The 22,344-nt window shown below is 45.3% G+C and overlaps 1 protein-coding gene across 1 annotated transcript; it reads right to left on the reverse strand.

The window, feature by feature from the left end:
- Positions 1-2,982: 2,982 nt before the first annotated feature.
- LOC143998184 (POU domain, class 5, transcription factor 1.1-like) lies at positions 2,983-18,398 on the reverse strand. The gene is made up of 5 exons (XM_077493911.1): positions 17,696-18,398; positions 14,271-14,382; positions 7,257-7,387; positions 6,686-6,850; positions 2,983-4,557 (listed from the first exon to the last, which is right to left on the reverse strand). The coding sequence occupies exons 1-5, from the start codon at positions 18,299-18,301 to the stop codon at positions 4,309-4,311; spliced, it is 1,263 nt and encodes a 420-aa protein (XP_077350037.1). The 5' UTR covers positions 18,302-18,398; the 3' UTR covers positions 2,983-4,308.
- Positions 18,399-22,344: the final 3,946 nt, after the last annotated feature.

Consider the following 22,344-nt stretch of genomic DNA (forward strand, 5'->3'; position numbering starts at 1 on the left):
AGGGATAACTCCCTCAGGACCTTAACCCTGATTCAATATGTGCGGCGGTGCTCCCAGCCCACAGTACTAGTGTCTACTGATGCCGAAAAGGCGTTTGATAGGGTGGACTGGGACTACCTCAAAGCGACTCTGCATCACCTGGGACTCGGTCCCAAAATGTTCTACCGCATAACCTCTCTTTACTCCGCTCCCACAGCTCATGTCCGCATAAACGGGTCTCTGAGTGACTCGTTCTCTCTGTATAACGATACTCGGCAGGGCTGCCCCCTATCACCTCTATTTGCCCTCACCCTTGAACCCTTTTTTTGTCAACCATTAGACATAATCCCAATATCCATGGGGTCCAGATAGATTCCACGATCCATAAATATGCAGCGTATGCTGATGAGATCTTGTTTTTTGTCCAGCGCCCTCGTATCTCCCTACCTAATTTAATGTCCGCCCTCTCTACCTATCAAAAGCTCTCTAACTTCAAAATAAACCTTTCCAAGTCATAAATTCTGAACATCAACCTTCCCAGACGTAAGGCAGATTCTCTAAGACCCCTCTTCCCTTTCAGGTGGGTTCAAAGAACCATGAAATACTTGGGAATCTACCCAACACCTAACATCCACTCCCTATTTTGGTAGAATTACCTTCCCTTGCTGAACATCAGGGAGGACTTGAGAAACTGGAAGAGCCTCTCACACTCTTGGTTGGGGAGGGTTAATGTTATTAAAATGAACATATTGCCTAGAGTTTTAATTTTTATTCCAAATGATCCCCATGGGAGTACCCATAGGGTTTTTTACAACATTACAGACCATGATCTCCCGCTATGTATGGAGAACAGTCACCCCAGGGTCTCCAGGGACATATTATACCGCTCCAGAGACGCTGGGGGTCTGGTCCTACCAAATTTTAGGACATATTATCACGCTGCTATACTCTCCAGGATAGCCAATTGGAAGTATACTGCAAACACCAAGCTGTGGGTTACCATGGAACACTTTCTATCTGCTGCAGATCTTACGGTTGTGCCTTGGATCCCTCGTAAACACCGACATCTCAGCAGCGATACTTCCTTGCTTACACTCTCCACCGTGGATGTGTGGGACAACCTCCACAAGAAGTTCTCCTGGTCCTACAACTCCTTTAATGCCGCTTGTCAACCACCGGTACTTTTTGCCTGGCCTATTAGACCCGAGCTTTCGGACCTGGTCCCCTGATCAACCCCTGCTACTATATCAGGTCCTCCGGACCAATATCATCAAGCCTTTATCAGATATCCTTGGCACCAAACTAATCACTTTCCTGGACAGGTGGAGATATGCCCAGTTACAGTGCTTCCTACGAGCTCTGCCTGGTCCGCTGAGAGGTCCTGAGGGCCTCACTGAGCTTGAAGTGGTATTTTATCCAAAAGATCCTCCATTGCACTGCCTATCTCTGTTCTATAGGGCCCTTATCAAACTCCTCTAACTCACACCCACCGTATCTGGCTAGATGGGAAGAGGACCTAAACGCAAGCCTCACGGACCTACAAAAGAGAAAAGGTACTGCAATTAACCCATGTTTCATCCCTTGCCTCAAAAATGGTGGAAGTCAACTACAAGTTGCTCACCAGGTGGCACTACACTGCAGAGAAACTACACCGGATGTTCCCTGAAAACTCCCTGCTATGCTGGAGGAATTGTGGGTTCAGGGCCACTCATGCACACATCTGGTGGTCTTGCCCGCTCAAACCGTTTTTTTGGTCCAACGTTATCCAAATTATACAGCGGATCTCGGGCATCAATCTTCCCAATGATCCATGGACCGTTCTCTTCCAAGCTACAGCCGACTCTGTGGGCCTGTACAAACGCTCCATAATCCCTTACCTGTTGAACACAGCCAAGGCTTTAATACCTGCTCTTTGGGGCCCAACCCAAAATTCCAACGATGAAATGCTGGATGCATAAGATTGCAGCGGTTCACCTCATGGAGGACATGACTCACACTAATAAGAAGATGTCCCAGAGAGTTCATAGGACGTGGTCTAGCTGGAGGGAATTCACTACCACCTCCTTCTACAAGGATCTCCTTACACAGTCCTAATGACTGTGGCTCAACCCTGCAACCCGTTCGAGTCAACCACGCTCATCAGCGGAACCACTCCCCTCCTCTCCTCAAGAGGACTGGGTTTTCCCCTATCCGGGGCCTTATAGTGCAAGATCTGATATATTGATTTTTTACATGTAACCACGCAAGCCAACCCTCTCCCCCCTTCCCTCCTCTCTTGTCTCTTCTCCTTTTCTTCCACGCTCCCCCCCTTACAAGCTCTCTTCTCTCTCTGTTCTATCCCCTCTTCTAGAGACAAATGACTTGAAGCCCAATCCTCAATATAGTGCTATGCAATATCTCACTACTCTTCAGATGGTTTGTTTTACGGGCACTTCTGTGTTTCTGCATTACATATTAATAGGCACTAATTTTTGGTGCCTAGACGGTTTTAGGTATGTTAGTTACCATGTTTTGGTGATTGGGCGCAGTCCACATACAGACTTTATTGTCAATGGTTTTTTTATCTCTAATAAACAACAACAAAAAAAAAACAAAAAAAAAAAAACTGTGGGAGGGAGGGGTTTGCCTAGAAAACTAATTTTTACTTCCTGGAAAGTTGCTTCAGTTAAGACAGGGGATCAGACTTGGAGGCAACCCACCATTAAAATAAATGGGTATAAGTTGCCTAGAAGTCAGATTGAAGTAGTACAGGAACCTTAACTGAAGTCAGAGCGACTTCAGTAGTATACATTAAAGATGGCCCTCATTCACTTACATTGATTTTATCATGTTGCGCAACTTGCGGCAACTTGGGACGACGTCAAGTCGGAACCAAAGTTGCCCCTGTATGAATGGACTCCAAGTGGCTCCAGAACAGCCAAAATGTCAGCTTTCATCCATGTAGCCTTTACAATCCCATTTGTAGAGAAAAAATAAATAAATAAAAAGGCAACTTCGGCATCATAGCATTAAAATGTACTTTATCCAAGCGACTATATTTACATATATGTGCAATCAAACATACATAATAGCCTGGGACAAGTCCATGCAGAAAGGAAGAGAAAATCTGTGATTAAAACAGATGTGACAATATACAAGTTAACCAGTTTTAGCACAGACTTGTTTCATGTACAATTCTGGTTTGGTGTAGGCATGCACCACCACCATAACCTTCAGTCAACCTTTACCAAATTGTGTTGGCTAGGTTTACCTCCTCTCTGCTAGCTTCGTGGTTCTACCCACCCAACAAGTTTCACATATGCAAACAGGATGCGGTTTTCAAAGCATCCAATTTGTATGACATGCAAGTGCGACCAGCTCAACACAGCCAATTCACATATCTGAAGCAGATGCGGTGCGGCTTCCAAAAAGGGTCCTGTGTGTTTTTGGGTATGGTTTAAGTGCAAATTCAGGCAAAAAAAAATAATACCTGAACAAACAAACACCAGATCCCCAAGCTGGAAACCACAGCGCCACATATGTGAACCCAGCCTCAAACTTGAGTCACCAACCCAAGAACGGGTAATGTAGTTCAGAATTTCTGTGCAAGACCAGAAAGTCCAAAAAGTCTTTAAAAATCACAACACTTGTTCTAGGCTAGCCCTACAAAGTAAACGCAACAAGTATGACAGGCATAACAGCCAGGAGTCTAGTATTTGCAGACTAAAATGGAAACTTTGCGAAAAGGTTCCACTACAAAAAGCTCCCTATACCTTCCGCAGAAAGAAGGATGGGCCGTTTTGTACATTGAGGGACGTAACATTCCAGTGTTCACTCAGTTTACTCCTTAACACTCCGAACTTAAAAAAAAAAGCCCATCTCTATAGCTACTCCCCATAAACCTCAACCTGGGAGTCACGTACCTGGTATCCAAACTTCAGGCAGGTCCCTCCAATCCTAACCTGGTTAGCAATGGATATTAAAATTGGTTGACATAGAAGGCATTTTAAAAATATCAAAAAAGTAAAAACCAGAATAAAACCCTTCCAACAAGCCACTTCAACACAATATTATATCTTCTCATTTGATAAGACCCTGAGCTCTCCCTTATCAACACCACTGATTTAAAGGATGGAGAGACATCCACTTTGTAGATCAAAAAAGCTAGACCGTGGCATACAGGAGATTCAAAATTTAGAGACACTTAAGAGTCTTGCGAAGCATTAAAAAGTGTCTAAAAACGTAAGATACAATATAAAAAGGTCTTCGTACTGGAGCCAGAACATAATCCTGGTACAAGCAGGGAAGGCCAGAAGTACCATTTCAAAAGAAGAAGTCTTAGACTCAAAGTTAGCAGATTTGGTTTCCAAGCTGCATTCCATGAGGAACAGGCTGTTGAAACATGTAGTTTTTGTGGTAAAAAGCAGGGTTGTACATTGGTGGAAACCCAGACGTATAACCTGGAAATGGCATCTCCTGATGTGGAAAATATCCACCATGAGGGACGATGTGTTGTGGTTCATAACCTTGGTTACCAAGCCCCTTCATAATCCGACACCTCTCCTTCTGACGGCGATTACAGAACCACACACGGACCACCTGGAGAACAAGGAGATTTTAAGCAAGATATGATGGCACAGACAGACACCAGAGAACATGAAGACACTCGTTTGTAGATCCACTATATTGCCTAAAGTATTGGGACGCCTGCCTTTACATGAACTTCAATGGCATCCCAGTCTTAAAGAGGAAGTAAACCCATCGATCTAACAGTTTAAAAAAAAAACATGGCATGCCGGAAATGTTAACTGTCACATTGGCTGTGCTCTCAACCAAACTGTCAAACCATCCAATGGCTGGTGTCATAACTACTCACATGTGCAGCTTCATGGCAGTTAAAGATTAAAGGGAGGCCAAGATGGCAGCTTCCTTGGCTGAAAACAATAGGAGGGTTTACTTCCAAGCTGGCCATAAATTATACAAATTCTCTTGTTTAATTTGCTTTAGAATTTACCTCTGATTGCATACAAATTGAAAGTGTTTAGGTTTGACCTCATATTATATGGTTTTGGTAAATCTAGAAGGAACATTGTACAAGAAAATTGTATAATGTATGGTCAAGCCTTAGCCTGTAGGTTTTAATATCGAGTTGGCCCACCCTGTGTAGCTATAACAGCTTCAGTTCTTCTAGGAAGGCTGTCCACAAGGTTTGGGAGTGCGTTTATGGGAAGGTTTGACCATTGTTCCAGAAGTCTCCACTCCAATTCATCCCAAAGGTGATCCAGCAGGTTGAGGTCAGGGCTAGGTATGGGCTCGGTCGTGTTCGCATACTCCACGTGCAGGGACCGCCAGGAAGTCAGCACGGCGCTGCGCTAATCACAGGCGGCGAGATATTTCCCGATCTCTGCAGCCGCACATCGGGGAAAATGTCTCACTGCCTGTGATTAGTGATGCGCCGACTTCCTGGCAGGCTCTGCACGTGGACTGTGTGAACACGCCCAAGCCCATCCCCTTTGCGCAGGCCAGTCAAGCTCCTCCACCCCAAGCATGTCTTTACAGACCTTTGCTTTGTGCACTGGTGCGCAGTCATGTTGGAACAGGAAGGGGCCGTCTCCAAACTGTTCCCACAAAAGTTGGGAGCATGAAATTGTCCAAAATGTCTTGGTATGCTGACGCCTTAAGGAGTTCCCTTTACTGGAACTAAGGGGCTTAGCCTGACCCCTGAAAGAAGGGAAAAAACAAAACAAAAAAACCCCACACCATAGGATTTGGAGAGATGGCTTGATACTTTTGGCAATATAGTATGGATGCGCGAGTTTGAGAGTCATGACCTCAACCCGATAGAACACCTTTGGGATGAATTAGAGCGGAGACAGAGCCAGGCCTTCTCATCCAACATGAGTGCCTGACCTCACAAACATGCTTCTGGAAGAATGGTCAACCATTACCATAGAGACACTCCTAAAAACTTTGATGACAACCTTTTCAGAAGAATTGAAGCGGTTACAGCTGTAAAGGGTGGGCCAACAAAAACTGTATACACAAAAAAAATAAAAATCCTGGTGTTGGCCAGCACCTGCCACTGTAGTCAGCAACCCGTTTTTAAGTTGTGTAGATGGTGGTGTAGGCACAATCTTGGTGTAGCAAGCAAAAATGAGTGCTCCTCTAGTTCACCCACAGGGTTGCATCTGTCAAGGAAACATAAGGGCTGCCACTGCTTTCCTCTTACCAGTTCCTGTAAGAGATCAGTGACTCAAGTCCTGAAGTCAAGACACTAAGTAGCTAGGGGGAAAGATACAACTTACAGTTTATTGCCTTCTTGTCTAGGTGACAACCACCACCAAGTTCTAGACACAAACACTCTTCGGGCCTTGCTCTTTTCCTTACTGAATGTTGGACTCCCTCCCAACCAACCTTAAGGGCCCAGCCAGAAGTCACCGCCTAGGCGGCCTGTAATCAGAAGCAGGAAGTCCCACTGAAAACTAAAGCCCTCCCCCACCCAAAAAAAAACAAAACCCAAAAACGTGGCATGTAAAGGGGGGGGGGGGGGGGTGGAACTCAGCTTTAACTAAAGAGGCCTAGCACCTGATGACACGGTCTGCTGTAAGCAGACACTATTTGGACACAGCTACCTAGTGGCAGACTAGCCAACTGCACCTGCCTACACACCAACCCTCATTTATAAAGCAAACTACAGGGCGGACAATCCCGTTAAGAAAATACTTACATCCTTCTCCATATGCAGCGCCTCAGCAATCTGTTCCAATTCCTGGGGACCCGGTTTGTAGTGGTACATAAAATAAGCCTCCAGGCCGTCTTTCGCAATGCTGTCGATGCCTGTCCTTCGTTTCCTCTTCCGGCACTGAGCCAGCGCCTGTCCCTGACTGATCAGCTAAAGGACCAAAAAGAACGTTAAGCATTGTTTCAGAGGCACCAGTCAAGAAAGCAAACAATGAACTGACAAGAAATATTATGCTATAAGTGCCAAGATAAAGCTCTGCCAAATCAAAAATTCTCAACTGGGAGGAGACGTGGTCTCACGTTAGACGATTTTCTCTTCTCCTCCCCCCATACCTAGACTTCCTTCCTGACCCCAAGCTCCTTTAATGCCACAAAAGATACCCAGTATACTTAGGTTTTGGCTTTACTTGCGTCCCAAAGAGGTTTAAACTGGAGTAGTCAATTTTAAACCTACAAAAAAAAAAAAAAAAGAAAAAAAAAAAAAAAAAAAAGGGGGCTGCTCTCACACCAATTTCCGTACCCAACAAACTTTAGGAGTTGTTTCATGACCAGCTTACCTCTTGAAAGCCTTCTTTGTTTTCAGCGTCTTCCAGCCAGCGATGTAGAAAGGGTTTAATCTGACACATATTCTTGTAACTTAGCTGGAGGGATTCAAACCTACAGATCGTTGCTTGGTTAAATGTCTTTCCTGTAAAAGAGAAAAAAAAAAAAATATATAGAAATAAAAATAAAAGTCACTATAAAATTCTACAGGATGGGACAAATACTTTTAGGTTTGACACCAGCAAAATGGAGAACTTCAAGGGCAAATTCAACCCTTAAGGGTTAGACCGTCATGAAGCGTTCATTGTCATAGGTGTCCCACTTGGGACATTCCATCCCCACAAAAATAAAAAAGAAGTGAGACTCTTCAAGGGCTGATAAATCTTAGGCAGGTCACGCATGGGTCGAATTTTGAAATAATTTTCTTCATTGGAAAATCTAAGAATTTTCATTCATTTCTCACACCATTAGTGGGCTGCAGCAACAGCCGGTTTTCGTGTGGCAAACAAATTTGAGGGAAAAAAAAAAAAATAAAAAAAAAAAAGGGGGGAGGGGGGGGGGCAAGTTGGATTTCTGAAAAACAAAATTTTCTAAATCAAGGATAGGAGAATCATGCAAAAAATGTAATCTAAAAAGAAATACGCAAGAAAAACAAAAATTCCCGGAAAGAAAAAAAAAAAAAAAAAGAAAGAAAAAAAGATTCCCAGCCACAAAAATTTTCTGTAGCAACAGAAGGTGAAATTGAAGGCTTGGTTGGCCGAATTTCGAAATCAATGGTGGCGCCATCGGATCACAAAAACACACAAATTTTCGGATTTTCAAAAGAATTTTTTTTTTCGAAATTCGACCAAGTATGGCCAGCCTTAGATGTCCGTTTATGAAACGGAGAAACCACAGCAGATCTCTCAGGTGTTCCAGTTTATGAAAAATATGGAAAAATACTGCGCTAAACCAAAATGGTGAACTGATGCAGCTGCTCGGCTGTTATTACTACAGGCGTCCCCCCACCCCCTCCCTCCAACGTCTCTCTCGTCCCATCGACAGGCCCAAGCGTCAAGCCGACCCAAACAAGCCCGAATGTAAACAAACAAAAAAAAAAAAAACCAACCCCACCACACACCACAAAAACACACCTAAACTTGGCATTTTGAATGTTTTTAAAAACAAAAAAGGAGGTATTTGGGGTCTTCTAGACTGCAGATCCAAAAATAAAAAATTCAAAATTTACAAAAGTTAAAGTGCCCCATCCCTCCAAACACATAAGTGAGTCGCACTCACAAATGTAAACAGTGTTCAAATCACACGTGAGGTATTTCCGCGATCATTGAAGTAATAATTCTAGCACTAGACCTCCAATTCTAAACTGGTAACCATTAACGGCTTCATCCCCAGAAGATTTTACCCCCTTCCTGACCAGAGCACTTTTTGCGATTTGCCACTGCGGCGCTTCAAGTGACAATTGCGTGGCTCCCAAACCAAATTTACATCCCCCCCCCCCCCCCACAAAGAGCAGCTCTCTTTTGGTGGTATTTGATCACCCCTGCGGTTTTTATTTTTTGCCCAAAATAAATATTCCCCAAAAATATATTAAAAATATTTTCCTCAGTTTAGGCCGATATATATAGTCTACATATTTTTGGGGAAATTTTGCTTTATTTTTTTCGCAATAAGTGTTTGATAGGTTTGCGCAAAAAAGTTATAGCGTTTACCAGGGGCGGACTGACCATTGGGCAACTCGGGCACTGCCCGAGTGCCCCCGAGCTGCTAGGGGGCCCCATCAGGGTTGACAGCCTCAGTAAAACCAGGGACAGTATGTAAAAATGTGTGTTTTTTTTTTACAATTGTCTCTGAAATGTCCCTTACCGACATCCTTTAGGTCTAAAAATCCAGAGATTATAGCTGCCCCACCTCTCTAGTACCTTCTCAGCCAATAGAAACATGTCTGTGTATCCATTGCCCGGGGGCCCCCCCATGAGTTGTCAGTCCACCCCTGGCGTTTACAAAATAGGGGATAGTTATATGGCATTTTTATAATATTTTATTAGTAATGGCGGCAATCCTCGATTTTTATTGTGAGTGCGACATTATGGCGGACACGGACATTTTTTGGGACCAGTCATTTATACAGCAGTGCTATACAAAGGCACATTCCTGCATTCCATAAGACGGTGGCAGTTTAGGGACTGCCCCCCTTCTAACATGGAAGTGATACTATGGCCAGATGGGTGGCGATAAGGACATGGGCCAGGATGGTGTGGGTAGCCGGTGACCATCTCTATACCCTGAAATGGTCCTCTTGGGATTAGGATTTGACCCATGGGAGGTTGAAAAGGATGGCGGAGAGAGAAATTGTGAGGGCGGTCTAAAAAGGCTTCAGCTTAGGGCAAGTCCAACAGATATGTGTATAGGTGATCCAGAATGGTCTAGGGCATTGATGGCGAACCTTGGCACCCCAGATGTTTTGGAACTACATTTCCCATGATTCTCATGCACTGTGTAGTGTAGCTAAGCATCATGGGAAATGTAGTTCCAAAACATCTGGAGTGCCAAGGTTTGCCATCACTAGTCTAGGGTATGATGGAGATGAGAGTGATTGTGTGAGGTTGGTTATGGATATTATCACATCGTCTGCATAGAGCCCAATTTTGTAATTGAGCTCACCAATTTCGATGCCAGATATAGCTGGGTTAGTACGAATGTAATGTGCTAGAGGCTCCATGATAAAAAAAAAAAAAAAAAAAAAAAAAAAAGAGTGAAGATTAGTGGCGATAGGGGCATCCCTGTCATGTTCCATTGGTTATAGCCATAGTGGTTATACGTGGGGGGGGGGGGGGGGGGGGGGGTAAGAAGAGAAGACCTGCCAGTGTCACACACACACACACACACACACACACACACACACACACACACACACCCCTCATCTGGGACAAGTTTGCTGCTAAGAAGTGAATTAACGTTCAAAGCACCTGTAAGGGAACATGGGCATCCACAGGCAAGGCTGGAGTATCAGCAAAGATACCGGTCATGGAATGAGGCACAGTTTGTGGGTAGCGTGATTCAAGGTCCGGCGGGGGTGAAGAGATGAGGCCCCAGTTTAGCAATCTCTTGATGCCCTCTTTGGGTGTGTAAAGGTCACCAATAATTTGTCAGGAATGCCCCATTTGTATGCAAAGTTGCAATCTCAGAGGACTGCGGTGACTTAAGCAAATTCTCTCCATTTCTGCGCTGTGGACTCTGATGTCTGTTTAGAGAGAAATAGTAGTCTGGCAGGGTAGTGGTAGAACAGGCTTTAGACATTATCCTCTCCTTTACGTGGGGGGGGGGGGGAATAATAAATAAATACCAGTACATCTCGTAGTACTGTTTCTGGTAGTTTGGTTTAGCAATTCTGTAGGCGTGAGCTATGGTAATATTGGCTTGCGAGGATAGAAGAATACATTTTAGAAACAGCTGTTGTATATAATGGGTTAGATCTGGGGGTTTGACGGTCTCAGGGATACCCCTGAATTTTAGGTTGTTTCTTCTGGAGCGATCCTCCAGATCTGCCACTTTAGCTTGCAAAAATTTTTATTTCCTCAGAGTATTGATGATATGCCTCAGAAGCCTCATGGCAAGCAGAGGCATGCATAGGTCCGAGTGGAGCTCATTGCATAAATCTTTTCGTAAAGATAAAAGCATGACCCTGAGGGTTTGTTCTGAGGCAGGCTTGTCACTGGCAGGATGTGCAGCTAAGGTATTCTTGTGTATCCTCGCTGTGGAGGTTATCAGAGGCATCCCAGGGATGTTATTTTCTATAAAGGGAATTTTGGCAGGAGAGGGTGCTGGAGACAGCTGCTTACCTCTGTCAGTTGGTGAGGTGGAGCAGGCTCAGTGCCATCTACGTCCTCTGGATGGAGAGCGAGGTCCTGTGGCACTGTCTTGAGAAGGGTGGAGGAGGAGACACCGCTCCGGCTCCATTTTGGCTGGACTACATGTCCTTCTGCGAGAAGTTCATGAGGTAGAGCGACTTGTACAAGTAGCATTCCCCCCCCCCCTTTGACGACATAATGCTGTATTGCTCAATGTACCGCCTCCCCTCTTGTGTGGGAGAGAGAGGGGAGAAAAGGCGCTATGGAAGACAAAGGGTTGCTGGTTGTCCCGGGGCTGAGCAGAGCTAATGGGTTAAGTGACCCTCTTGCTCTGCAGACCCATCCCGCACCCCTGAGTGTTTGCAATTTTACAAGCATGACATGTTTGGTATACTTTTACTCGTCATAACTTCTTCCACATGCAAAAAAAAAAAAAAAAAAAAAAAAGGTTTGAAAGACCGCTGTGCAAATATGGTGCAACAAAATATTGCAATAACCACCATTTTATTCTCTAGGATTATCCATCATAATTTTGGGGGTTCTAAGTCACTTGCAGATTTTCTAGGAGAAAAAAAAAAAAAAAAAAACTTTTTTTAAACCAGAAACCCCTGTTGCTAGGCAGTCTTCCTATTCCACGGCACTTCCTCCTTTTCGGTGAGCTGCCCCGTTGCCTTCTGGCAAGATGTGCATCCCAGAAAACAGGGCTCCACTGCCTCCCCCCCATCGTTAAGGTGGTGGCACCCACTCCGATGCATGGATCGGCTTCGGGGGTGGGGAGGTGTGGACGACATCGCAGGCTCCCTGGACAGGTAAATGCCCTTATTAAAAAGGTCAGCAGCTACAGTGTTTGTAGCTGCCGTAAAAAAAAATAAAAAAATTGTGGCTGGAACACCGCTTTAACTGTGGTGTTCAAGTGGGTAATAAAAACATGCCTAAGACTCCATACACACTATAAAACTTTTGTTGTTGACTTACTTTAGATTTAGCAAAACCATGTAGTGAAGGGCCTGCCTGATTTCAGACAAATTGAAACTCTTAAGGTTTGACCTCATATTATATGGTTTTGGTAAATCTGAAGGAAAAAAAAAAAAAAAAAACACACACACACACACACTACAGAAAATTGTATAGTGTGTATCCAGCTTAAAGTGGTTGTAAACCTTTACAAACCACTTTGACCTACAGGTAAGCCTAAATTAAGGCTTACCTGTAGGTCCAAGAAATATCTCCCAAACCTATACGGTTTAGGAGATATTTGTCCGAAGACGGGCCCTGCTATCTACAGCGCATGCGCCGTAGACAGCGGCACGCAGACGCACTGAGCGGGGCATCGTCGATGACGACGATGCCACGCGTCTCGGCTCCCATGCGCGGGAGTGACGTCATCGCTGCTCCGGCAAATCACAGCGCCGGAGCAGCGAGACCCCACCAAGAAGATGGACGTTCGGAACTACAGGGGACAGCGGTGACATCGCTGGCTCCTGTGTCAGGTAAGTGGCACATAATGGACTACTATGCAATGCGATGCATAGTAGTCCATTATGCTTTGCCTTTACAGGGAATGAAAGAGGAAGTAAACTCATCAGGGTTTACTTCCTCTTTAAAGCCTCATATACACGGTTCAAATGTTGGACAACCAAGTGTCTGATTTTCGTCAAAAGGGCGTGTGCCAGGATCTTGTCTTGCATATTAACGTCACAAATTGTTGTGCCACAAACACGAACGCAGTCACGTACTACGAGGAATTTCAGCTCTTGAGCGCCGCCCTTTGGGCCCCTTCTGCTAATTTCACGTTTGGCGAGCACCGATTCCATTCATGCGCGTTTGTACTGTCAACTTTCGTGCGTACGGCCCATCCGAAAAACTGACGTAGAGCTGTCGTTTGACAAAAATGTAGTAGCCCATCATCCAACATTTGTTGGTGGAAAAATGGAAAACAATTGTCAAAAAAAAAGGAGCGTACCAACGGTAAGAATTTTTGGACAACAGTCTGTCAACAGACAATCCCCTTCCAACAATCCCCTTCCAACAATCCCCTTCCAACAATCCCCTTCCAACAATCCCCTTCCAACAATCCCCTTCCAACAATCCCCTTCCAACAATCCCCTTCCAACAATCCCCTTCCAACAATCCCCTTCCAACAATCCCCTTCCAACAATCCCCTTCCAACAATCCCCTTCCAACAATCCCCTTCCAACAATCCCCTTCCAACAATCCCCTTCCAACAATCCCCTTCCAACAATCCCCTTCCAACACGTGTGTGTTTAGACTCCCTCTATTCCCGTTCAGGAAACAATGTAAAATTCTTCCCTAAGGCTGCCAAGACCCAATACAAAACTAAAAACGTTCTAACACCAAAAAAATAAACAAATTCTACATTTTGATAACTTGTCCTTTGGCTCTGAGAAAATTGAAGTTTTTGTGCCCAATTGCAGCCCAGTATACACTTGAGTGCCTCCTTTCACACACAGAGCAGCATCGGCTACAATCAGGGGGATCTGTGAGCCGAAGAGGATGGAAGTCACACCTATGCCTAGAGCAGCGTTTCTCAACTCCAGGCACCCCAACAGGTCATGTTTTCAGGATTTCCCTCAGATGAAACGTCTGTGGTAATTACTAGGGCAGTGAAAGTGATCAAATCGCCTGTGCAAAATAATGGTAATCCTGAAAACACGACCTATTGGGGGGGCCTTGAGGACTGGAGTTGAGAAACAATGGCCTAGAGGACCCATGCAGGTTCTATGGGCGGCGGGCTGTAAACAGACTCCACTGTCCATTTCCATCATGCTCCCACCCATCCAGTCTTCAAAAACAGGAGAGGATGTAGTCCTTTTCCCAGACCTGAAGATAGGCCGCTGTAGACCCACACGTCCCATTTACATCAGCCAGTCCATAATGTTGCATGGATGGACCTTCTGATTCAGTTTTTCCATGCACTCTTGATCAGAATGCCCATGCGAAAGGGCCCAATGGTTACTTTTGTAACTAGACTTCATGAGCCTCAATCCCCAAACTGAGAAACCTAAAAAACGTAGTACTTGGGGCGATTCTCATAACATGGATAGTGTCGGCTTTACAATGGGAAATTTAGGACATTCAAGGAGACGCAAAACCTAAACAAGTCACATACAAGGAGGACATAAAACATAAAAGGGGGGGGGGGGTGTATAGAGTGCTTACCATACAAAACTTCCACAGAATAGCAAACATCTGCTTGTGTAAACCCCATGTTCAGCCGCTTCTGCTTCAGGTCCCTAGCAAACTGCTCCATTTCCATCTCACTGAGCATTTCCTAAAGAGAGATCAAAAGCAATGTACAGTAAAACTCCCTTGGTTTGGGAGTAACTTGGTTCGAGAGAGTTTTGCAAGACAAGCAAAAATTTAGAATACATTTTGAGTTTACAAGCGATGTCTTGATATACAAATAGCGTCATGTCACAACTGGGTATAAAAGAGAAGAGAGGCGCCTCTAAGTGTAGCAAATATGGTTATATTTAACCACTTCGCGCCGGGTGGACGTCCTGGGACGGCCTCGACTTTCCGGGGGTATATCTGAATGATGCCTGAGGTTACAGACATTCAGATATCGGCATTCTCAGCCGGCGATTCCCTGCACCATAAGAATGATCATAGCGGCTGTTCCGCCGCTTGATCGTTCTTACTGGCCCCTCCCCCCCCGCCGCCGCCGCCCTCCAGTGCTTCTACAGACTCGCTGCTTCCATCTGTAAATCTGACACAGGATCCGCCGGCCCCCGGATAATGATCATAGAGATTTCCGGTGGACCAGATGGTCGCCGGAGTCTCCATGATCGTTCGGAAGGCCGGGCGCGATGTTATGACGTCACGCCCTGCCTCTGCATTCAAATAACGGCGCCGCCTCGGCTAGGAAGCCATGATCGTTTTTTTATTTATTTTTTTATTTTAGGCTTCCCAGCCTAGAGGTGAGATATGGGGGTCTTATTGACCCCATATCTCACTGTAAAGAGGACCCGTCATGCCATATTCCTATTAAAAGGGATGTTTACACATACGTAAGTCCCGCCCACTTATGAAAACGGTGCGCAAACCACACATGTGAGGTATCGCCGTGAACGTTAGAGCGAGAGCAATAATCCTAGCCCTAGACCTCCTCTAACGCAAAACATGTAACCAGTAAAAATTTTTAAAGCGTCGCCTATGGGGATTTTTAAAGGCCAAAGTCTGGCGCCATTCCACAAGCGCCTGCAATTTTGAAGCGTGACATGTTGGGTATCCATTTACTCGGCGCATCTTCATCTTTCACATTATTCAAAAAATAAATTGGGCTAACTTTACTGTTTTTTTTTTTTTTTAAAGCATGAAACTTTTTTTCCTGCAAAAAAATAAAAATAAAAAAAAACACGTGTTGAAAAAATTGCTGCGCAAATACCGTGCGAGATAAAAATAGTTGCAACGTTGTATTCTCTAGGGCAGGGATATGCAATTAGCGGACCTCCAGCTGTTGCAGAACTACAAGTCCCATGAGGCATAGCAAGACAGACAGCCACAAGCATGACACCCAAAGGCAGAGACATGATGGGACTTGTAGTTTTGCAACAGCTGGAGGTCCACTAATTGCATATCTCTGCTCTAGGGTCTTTGCTAAAAAAAAAAAAAAAAAAAAAACCATATATAATGTTTGGGGGTTCTATGTAATTTTCTAGCAAAAAAAAAAAAAATGCATTTTACATGTAGGAGAAAAATGTCAGAATTGGCCTGGGCGTGAAGTGGTTAATGACGGTACAACATTTAGCAACATATTTCTACATTTGGGGATTAGAAGCAAAAGCCATCAGGATCTCCAGAGTATAAAAGAGAAGCGAGGCGCCGCTAAGTGTAGCGATATGTTGCTAAATGTTGTACTCATTAAATGTAATCATATTGCTACCCTTAGCGGCTCCTCTCTTTTATCCTCTGGAGCTCCTGCTGGATTTTGCTTCCAAGACCCTTGTGGAGGCTTCCATTTTTTTTTAGATGGACATTTTATGGTTACGTAACATTGCTGTAATCATCTTATATGGCGTATAAACTGAAGGACTGATGAATAAAACGGTTGCAGAACAAATCATTTGAGTTTCCGTTATTCCTTATGGAATCGACCCCTTGGGATCGACCCCTTGCTCCGATCTCATAGACTCGCTGATCACAGGGCGCGCACGCCGCTCGTGCACGGGACGACGTCAATAGAAGTCTTCCCGGCAAAGCAGGTCCGCGCTGTAGCCGTCATTCGGCTATAGCGCGCATCTCCAGGTGGAAGTAAAGCCATCCATTTAAACAGTTTAAAAAAAAAGGCATGCCGGGAATGCTAACTGCACATTGGCTGTGCTCTCAACCAAACTGTCAAATCACCCAATGGCTGGTGTCATAACGGATCACATGTGCAGCACCGTGGCAGCTGAAGATTAAACAGAGGCAAAGATGGCAGCTTCCGTGGATGAAAACGAAAGGGAGTTTACTTCCACTTTAAGTCTCTCCATAAAGAGGACCTGTCACAAGGGATGTTGTTTATCACTTGTGATGGCAATAAAGTTGGTAAAACAAAAAAAAAAAAAAAAAAAAAAAAAAAAAAGTAAAATGATTCCTTATGGGGAAAGTCGCTTTGGATTACAAGCATCTTTCTGGAACGAATTATGCTTGCAATCCAAGGTTTTACTGTAGACCCCCCCCCCCCATTTTAGGCTTTTACTGCTGCTCATATCTAGAGACACCCTAACCACCCCCCCACCATAATGTGGTTTGTAGGCTCAAATGCACCCAATCAGTGGCATCATGAGGTATAAAGCCCTGGCTTCTGCAGATGCCTCCTATAGCCGCTGTAAGAAAAAAAAAAAAGACCCCTGAAAGCTGTAAGGGGAGCATGCATGGGTGCAACATAAATACTACTAATGCAGCCACCACATCTACAAAGCTATCAGTTTTGATTTTAAATATTCCAAATAAAGGGCTCATATATCCATTAGTGTGCCATTGCCAATCCTGCCTTCTTAAAATGCTAGTTGAAAAATGGATCAACATGACAGCCAGTTTGAAATCACAGCCAGATAACAAAATATGCAGAAAAGGAATTCTGACTTTCCCCGAAATAGAGACTTGATCTAGGGCAGAAATATAAAAGTATTGAATATAAAAGACTAAAGATAGCAGGCTCTTATAGGTTTTTGCAAGCACATGGATAGGTTACAGCACCAGGTGGGGATAGAAGAAACTAATTTAATATGGATTAGGAAGACCTTCAGCCCTGGTTCACATTGCTGCCGATTTTGACACGTCAAATCGCACCAATTGCGCAGTCCTAATCTGTGCGACGTCGCACCAATTTCAAAGTGTCGTTTTTTGTACTACTTTTTTTTTGCGATTTCGAGGTGCGATTTCCATTGACATCTGTGCAGAAACCCACACAGATGTCTGTGGAATCGCAGCCGAAATAGGGACCGGCATGCGGGAGTGAAATTGTGCGAGTTCTTCATTCCCGCAGCTCAGTGTGAACCTAAGTGTGAGCGAAAAAAAAAAAAAAAAAAAAATTTAAAGACTTTGGCATTCTAGTTGACCACAAGCCAAGGCTAGAAGCTGCAAACATGGCTACTCACCAGCGTGTCCTTCAAGTCGTCAGACACAATCTTCTCCTGGGCCCCAACGCTGGTCATGGTCTGGCTGGCAAGCGAGTTGCTCTCTTTGGCCACCTCTTGGGTGGGGGTGCTGCTGCAGCGGCTACATTCTACGTCATCTGCCGCGGTCTCCACCGGCAAGCTGGGACTCAGGTTGGGCGGTGTCATACACACTCTGGAGTCTGGAATGTTGACGGGGTTCTGGGTCTGGCTGGAAAAATCAGGGCTCCTTGACCAGAAGGCTGTAGTCCATTTATGGGGGTGATACTGAAGAGCTGGGTGACTCTTCTCCTCTACCGAGCCATCAGAATCCTCACTCTCCTCGATCTCCCTGCTCTCCACCATCCAGGGGGTCTCCATGTTTAGCTGATGACTTGCAGGTGCATAGAGATTGAAGTGACCAGGGGGCTCCAGCTGAGGAGCATGGTTCCAAGCCATAAACTGAGCCTGGTGCTCCCCCAGATCCCCACTATCTGTCCTGACAGCTGGGGAGAAAAAGGGCTGGAAGGGGTGATAGTAACCTTCAAACCCCTCTTGGATGATACCATGGTTCAGGGTAAATGAAGGGTAAACCTGTTGGCTGCACATGACCACTTCCTCAAGCACTGAAAGGTCTTTGATCTACAAGTTAAGTAAAAGGTTCAAATGGCTGATAAAGCACTGGAGAGGTTGGGGCTAATAAAAAAAAAAAAAAAAAAAACAACACTGCTTGTCTGGAAGCCCTTCAAGAGCTGAAGAAGCTTGGATGAAACCTTGAAACCACCTCAACTGTTCTTTCCAATGTGTCTATGAAGATGACTCCTCCAACCTGAAAGGCCATTAAATTAAATTGGCCTATTTGCTCTAGAGGTGGAGATCCCAGCCCCACCCCTCAATCAATGGCTATGTTAATTGACCCTATCATTCATTGGTTCCTCTACAGCATATAACCCCCCACCATCCGCCCACCAGGGTGAATTAACTATCTTATTTCAAAATGAATTTGCCCCATGAAAAAAAAGTCATCAAGGTAGAAATAAGTGTGGTTGGGGGGGGGGGCATCATGGCTGCTAATCACAAAAGTGATGCAAATATGCACAAGTAGAATGGATTGCCGAAGACATTTCTTTGCCAACTTTGATTGGACAGATTCTCTTCTCCTTGTATCATTGCAATCACTTCCCAGCCATTTGGGATCATAAATTAAATTGCCTATTTCTGTAATAAGGCCTACAGCATTTTTGGCGCAATGTTTGAGTCACGTGTCCTTTAACCACTTGACGTCCAAGGTACGTACATGGACGTCCTTGGGTTTCAGTGGTTATACCGGGATGGTTGGTGCACCTACAGGCATCATCCCGGTGTCATTCTTTGCAGCTGCCGATTGTCTTTCATGCAGAAGTGATCCGAGTGGCTTAGTAGCCACTCAATCACTTCTGCCAGTGGCAGAAAGGTGGTCCCACCCGAAGCCGCCGCCTCGTCCCAATGCGGTGGCGGCCCTGTACACAGAGAGAGAGGAACTGACGTCGTTCCCCCTCTCTCTGTAACCCCAGAAACGACATGTTGTCACTTACGGTTTCGACTCTTTGTTTACCTGCCCGTCAGCGGCCAGGAATGCAGCCGGACCAATCTGCGTCTGATCAGCTGCATGGGAAGCCAGAGGAGAGATTTGGGGTCTAATAGAGCATTAACCACTTGCTACCGGGCACTTAAACCCCCCTCCTGCCCAGACCAATTTTCAGCTTTCAGCGCTGATGCACTTTGAATGACAATTGCGCGGTCATACAACACTGTACCCAAATTAAATTTTTATCATTTTTTGCCCACAAATAGAGCTTTCTTTTGGTGGTATTTAATTACAGCTCGGAGTTTTATTTTTTGCTAAACAAACAAAAAAAGATGCAAAAAATAAAATAAAAAAAAATCCTGTTTAATAGTTTGTTATAAAATTTTGCAAACAGGTCATATTTCTCCTTCATTGAAATGCGCTGATGAGGCGGCACTGGTGGGCACTGATAGGCACAGTTAAGGCGGCACTAATAGGCACAGATAAGGTGGCACCGATAGGAACAGATAAGGCAGTACTGATGGGCACAGATAAGGCGGCACGGATGGGCAAAGATGGGCACAGATAAGATGGCACTGATGGGTGGCACTAATAGGTACCACTGATAGATGGGACTGATGGGCACTGATAGGTGGCACTTATAGGTTGCACTGCTGGGCGTCACCGATAGCACTAGTAGATGACACTGATGGGCACGGATATGTGGCACTGAGGTGCAGCACTGTTGTTGAGGCAGATTGTGGGCACTGATAGGTGGCACTGATGGGTGGCACTTTTTTAAATATTTAGGTGGCACTGGCAGGGGGCAGGTGGGCACTGATGAGCTGGCCGTGATCGGGACTGAAGTCCCTCTCACAGCCGCCGGTGATCGGCTTTTTTTTTTCTCCTCGCGCTGTGAGCGCGAGGAGGAAAAATAGCCAATTTTCGGCTCTGTTGTGTCACATGATCAGCTGTCATTGGCTGACAGCTGATCACGTGGTAAGGGGTCGGGATCGACCCCTTGCTCCGATCTGTGATCAGGCGAGTCTCATAAGGCCCATACACACGATCAGACTTTTTGACAACAAACATGCAAATTAGCTGTTTTGGAGCAACATCCGACCGTGTGTACGCTCCATCGGACAAACTTTTTTGGTTTTCATCGGACTTTTGTTGGCTGTGCGAACGGACAAACTTTCTGGCAACAAAAGTCAGATGGAGCAAAGTCTGATCGTCTGTACAGAAAACCATAGGACTTTTGTACAAAGTACAAACAGGCATGCTCAGAACCAATGCAAAAGATCAGACAACAATACAGAAGTTGACCAAAGGTGGCGGTAAAGAGCAGAAAAACCACATGATTTGGTCAAAGTTGGCTGAAAAAGTCCTGCTGTGTGTATGCAATACAAGTTCACGGCCGACGCCCTTTGTACAAAAATCCAAGGGAAAGTATGTACAAAGTCCTATCGTGTGTATGAGGCTATAGACTCGCTGATCACAGAGCGCGCCCCTCAGGGAGCGCGCAGGCCGCTCGTGCACGGGATGACGTCCATAGACGTCGTCCTGGCAAAGCAGGTCCGCGCTGTAGCCGTCATTCGGCTATAGCGCGCATCTCCAGTGGTTAAAGTGGAAGTAAATCCATTGATTTAAACAGTTTAAAAAAAACGGCATGCTGGGAATGCTAACTACACATTGGCTGTGCTCTCAACCAAACTGTCAAACCACCCAATGGCTGGTGTCATAACGGATCACATGTGCAGCACCGTGGCAGCTGAAGATTAAACAGAGGCAAAGATGGTAGCTTCCGTGGATGAAAACGATAGGGGAGTTTACTTCCACTTTAAGTCTCTCCATAAAGAGGAGCTGTTACAAGGGATGTTGTTTATCACTTGTGATAGCAATAAAGTTGGTAAAACAAAAAAAAAAATGTATAAAATAAATAATAAAAAAGAAAAATAGTTTAAAGGGATTGTAAAGGTATTTTTTAATTTTTTTAAAAATAACAAACATGTTATACTTATCTCCACTGTGCAGCTCGTTTTGCACAGAGTGGCCCCGAACCTGCTCTTCTGGGGTCCCTCGGTGGCTGTTTCAGCTTCCTCCCGCAGGTACTTCTCACGTTCATGCGAGCTCCCTCGCATGCTAAGAAGCACCTGCGGGCGTGCTCCCGTGATACAGCCGGCGGCCATAGCCGCTCGCTGTATCACACGGCCCCGCCCCCCCCCGGCGCGCCGCATCATTGGATGTGATTGACAGCAGCGCGAGCCAATGGCTGCGCTGCTTGCAATCCATCCACTCCAGCCAATCAGCGGCCAGGCTGAGTGGTGAAGAAGGACGGCGGGGGCGAGCGCTGGACTTTCGAGGGGTCAGGTAAGTAAAACTGGGGGCGCCGGCACTGTGAGATGTTTTTTCACCTTAATGCATAGAATGCATTAAGGTGAAAAAACATTTACCTTTACAACCCCTTTAAGCGCCCCCCCCCCCCCATCTCACCGTGCTTAAGCACAAATGTGAGCACATACGTGATCGCACCACACATGTGAGATATTGTCGGGAACGCCAGAGTGAGTGCAATAATTCTAGCACCAGTGCTCCCATGCAACTCTAAACTGGTAACCTGTAAAGGCGTTTAAAGCGTCACCTATAGGGATTTTTAAAGTGGTTGTAAACCCTCCCTAGTGATTTAACTATAGGTAAGCCTAGAATAAGGCTTACCTATAGGTAGTGGAAATATCTTCTAAACGTGCGCCGTTTAGTTAATATTTCACTTGTAGTGCACTGATGATGTAATTGGCGCATGCGCTGTGAAGAAAGGGACCTCTGTGGAATTTTTTCCCCCAGCGTGTGCCATTACTGGCGGCACCCGCGCGCATGCACAGGAGTGACGTCACGCAGCTCTGGCCAGTCACAGAGCCGGAGTCCGCGGCCCCCGGAAGGAAGATGGACGAAGCCTGCACAGGGGACAGCGATGGATTCGTTTGAGGTAAGTATCACATAATGGGCTAATATGCGATGCATACTAGCCCATTATTCTTTTAATTTGCAGGCTTTGCAGGGCGCAAAAGAGGAAATAAAACCCATCAGGGCCTCTTTAAACATCGTAGTT

This window comes from Lithobates pipiens, unplaced genomic scaffold (genome assembly GCF_037356315.1).
Source record: "Lithobates pipiens isolate NorthernLeopardFrog02 unplaced genomic scaffold, aLitPip1_a1.2 Scaffold_19, whole genome shotgun sequence".
Lineage (NCBI taxonomy): Eukaryota > Metazoa > Chordata > Amphibia > Anura > Ranidae > Lithobates > Lithobates pipiens.

Excerpts from the sequence above, each read along its gene's own strand:
- LOC143998184 (XM_077493911.1), bottom strand. The coding sequence starts at position 18,301 with ATGTGCAGCCAACAGGTTTACCCTTCATTTACCCTGAACCATGGTATC. Across the intron at positions 14,383-17,695 it reads ACGACTTGAAGGACACGCTG|GAAATGCTCAGTGAGATGGA; the intron begins GTGAGTAGCCAT and ends ATCTCTCTTTAG. Across the intron at positions 7,388-14,270 it reads TTCTGTGGAAGTTTTGTATG|GAAAGACATTTAACCAAGCA; the intron begins GTAAGCACTCTA and ends TCTCTTTTACAG.